This window comes from Apis dorsata, unplaced genomic scaffold (assembly GCF_000469605.1).
Source record: "Apis dorsata unplaced genomic scaffold, Apis dorsata 1.3 scaffold_293, whole genome shotgun sequence".
NCBI classification, from domain to species: domain Eukaryota; kingdom Metazoa; phylum Arthropoda; class Insecta; order Hymenoptera; family Apidae; genus Apis; species Apis dorsata.
The window spans coordinates 826,633-830,338 of record NW_006263568.1 but is presented as its reverse complement, the minus strand read 5'-3'; the positions used below and the strand labels follow the sequence as shown (position 1 = coordinate 830,338).

General features: G+C 19.6%; 1 protein-coding gene across 1 annotated transcript in view; it reads left to right on the top strand.

Annotated features, from left to right (window-relative positions):
• LOC102679331 (dynein heavy chain 1, axonemal-like) overlaps positions 1-3,706 on the top strand; it is a 28,794-nt gene that overhangs the window by 10,981 nt on the left and 14,107 nt on the right. Inside the window, 1 exon segment of the mRNA XM_031511203.1 lies at positions 1,282-1,413. Within this exon segment, the coding sequence (XP_031367063.1) occupies positions 1,282-1,413 (132 nt within the window).

Below are 3,706 nucleotides of genomic sequence, written 5' to 3'. Positions count from 1 at the left end.
AAAAAAAAAAATTCTTTTGTTTACTATTATTTGTTTATGTACTTCATATCACTATTTATATAATTTTTGTGAGATTCTATTTTTTCCTGAATGATATGTTATATTATATATGTTAAAGTCTTCTATTTTTTTATTTTAAATAATAATTCTAATATAATAGTAGGTTAGAACAAAACAGTGGAATAAGAATAAAATTGAATTTTTTGTTATTTATAACTTTTAAATAAATATATTTTCCATAATATAAGTAACTTCCATAGATATTTATTTATAAATATTTATTCGATAATATAATTTTTGTTTTCAACGCATAATAATATAATAACATAATTTTAATTTGTCCTATATTATTCCAACATAAATTTGTTCTTTGGAGATTCAAGTTACCTAAGTTCAATTATACATTCCAATATTTTACTTGATATAATCTTACATAAACACATAACCTGAAAATATATGTAGCTAAAGCATCTAAATTATTAAAGGAAATGGAATTCATGGACAAACAATGCAACAAAATTAATTTTCTCTATATATATTTCATAGTAATAATCAATTATATTAAAAGAAATCAAATTCAAAACAAATTTAAATAATTTTAAATCTCGGGAAATATTATTCTAATTAAATAAATTCTTCTTTGAATAATTTTTTAATTTTCAATAAACTGTTTATCTCTTTGATAAACTTTATTATCTTTATAAGATTCTATTGAAAACAAAAAAATATTTAAAATCTCATAATGCAACAAATTTTTTTGAAATAGTTGTTAAAAAAAAAAACATTTAATTTTTTATTTTATTTTTAATATATTAAATTTTAATACGTAGTTTTAATAAGTTTTATGTTAAAAAAATAAATAATTTAAAATATTTTTATTATTAACTATAAATTTCAATATGCAAATTATTGATGAAATAAATATATATTAATATCAAACTCATTTAAATATAATGTATTGATAATATATTATTTTAAATTTTATTCAAAATATATATAAATATTATTTCATTCCAATTATCCACATATCATTCTATTATGGTTCTATAATTAAAAAATGATAATTAAAAAATATTGATTTTTAATAAATAAAAATATTTTGTTTGATATTAAATTTTCACTTATCATTAAATTAAATTTATTATTAATTTGTCATTATTATTTTTTAAAATTAAATTATGCCAAAGATATATAATATAATTTATTTTATGAAAAATGAAAAAATTTTTTCGTAAAAATATAATACCCGATAATAAATCGATGAATAAAAAGAAAAAAATTGTGTTGTGTAGGAATTGAATCGTCATAATTATGTTACGCCCACATCGTACCTTGAATTATTATCCAGTTACGGTAATCTCTTAGAAAAAAAGAAAATGGAATTAATGTCAGCAGCACATCGTCTTACTACAGGTAACGAAAATTAAATTTAATTAGATTTTTTATTTTTCATTTTATTATATTTCATGAAATGATAAATAATCATTTAATAACAAAAGAAAAAAAAATTCGAATTAAAAATTCATAGAAAACAATAATAGGAAATAATAAAAATTTCATAGAAAAGTTAGAATACACTTTGTATATAGATATATACATGAACATGAACATAAATAGAGATGTTCAAAAAATGTGAAGAATTTTTGACCTTCAAATTAATTTCTGGATAAATAATTTTTATAATTAAGATACAATAAATCTCATTCAACGAATTAAGCTCGAAGATAGAATAAAAAAATTGAAATTGATTAATTTTTAATAGTGAAGAAAAGAAAATTGCTTTTAATTTTCCAAAAGCGTGGAAAAAATAATTTCTAAACTAAAATTATTTTTCGAAGTGGATTTTGAAATTTTAATTAATAATTTTTTCTTATCTCAAAATTTATTTTACACAGTAAAAAATTATTTATTAAAAATAAAAATTAAAATACTATAATTAAATTATTACAAAAATCAATAAAAACAATTTTTAAATAGCGACAATTAAAATATTTGTAATGATCAAATTTAAATTTTAATGATTTAAATATCACTAAATTATGGAAAACAATTTTTACAGTAAAAAATAATATATAACAAAAAAAAATTTTATCTCTTTTTTCAAAACTATCATACAATTTTTCATTAATTAATTTTTATTAATTTTTTGATTAATTTTCCAATTGTAAATGTTTTGTTGTAGATTAGCTTGTCTTTGAATAAAAATAACTTTTTTTTTCATGATTAATTAATTAGGATGGAACTTGAGCCAAGTTATTTAAACTAAATGACATTGTTCAAAATTATGATTGCACTTCCAACAAATTATGATTTACATCATCCATTTCTCGAGAATCTATAACTTTCAAGGTACACTTTATTCATTTCTAAATATATATGTAGATAAATATTCTTCCTTTCTTTTGATTTATCGATCGTGATTGAAATCATGCCAAATTTTCCATTCATATCAATTATAATCTCTTCTTCTAAATTATAGCAAATCAACAAATTATATTTAATTAATTTCTGAATCGTAAATTTTCGATTCAATTTGTTTCAATACTAATTTCGAACTGATGATTTCTTTTCTAGTCAAAATTATTTATCATGAGATAAATATAATAGCCAGTCAATATAGTGAACAAATAATCTCAAAATTCAAAATATATACTTTTAATTGAAAGAAACAGAAGAAAAGAAATAGAAATTAATACAAAGCAATTGAAATCTAATCAAAGATAAAAATTGCTTAGAAAAGAAAATCTTATTTGGAAATTTTCCATTTTTGAAATACTTCAATTTCTGGAAAATGTAAAAAAAATAAGTATTTAAAGAAAAAAACTTCAAAGTCTTTCTTTTGAGAATTTTCTCAATGTCTTCGTCATCGACATTATTTGCTTCTTATAATTTTTTACTCATTATATCCTCGAGAGCGGAGAAGAAATGTGAAAAAAAAAAAAAGAAACATCAAAGCGAAAATATTACAGTATATTTTCCATGGGTCAAAGGTAAATGATCCGCGCAGGTAATTTTGAAGACGAATGAATTAAGCAAAACTCGTCTAATAGGAGATTGTAGTACGTGCCAACTCCGTTATTGATTTCTTCTACGCGCGAGCCATAAATGTATTAGCTGCAGAACTAAGAACAGTGGACACTCGATAAATTTATTAGAACCAACCATCGAAAAATTAGTCGATGATCGAAGCAAAATAGGAGCCACTGTTATTTATACTCTCTTCTTAATTAACCTGATAGATAACCTTTATTAAATTTCACTTAATTATTAGGATATATTTTGATTGAAACTTCAATATTCTCTTGAAGATTAATAACATCTTCTATAAAAGGAATTAACTTTCTAAATAGGAATTCTGTTGATTATAATTTTTAAAGTTTAATCTGACATTTATAAAAGTTACATTAAATTAATAAAAAGATTAATTTTCTATAAAAGAAATTAACTGTTGATTATTCTGTTGATTGCAATTTTTAATTTTAATTTGAATATTTTTTAGGGATAATAATCATATGTGTAATCAATAAACATTGATTTAATCGAAATTATACAATTAATAAGATAAGTAAATAAAAAAATTTAAAACTATAAATAGAGGAATAAACTTTTCACATGACGTTATAAAAGATACTAAAAATTTCTGGTGTAAAAACTAAATATCGGAACGAGAAAATTAATTATATCTACTATAAAATTTTTTATATTT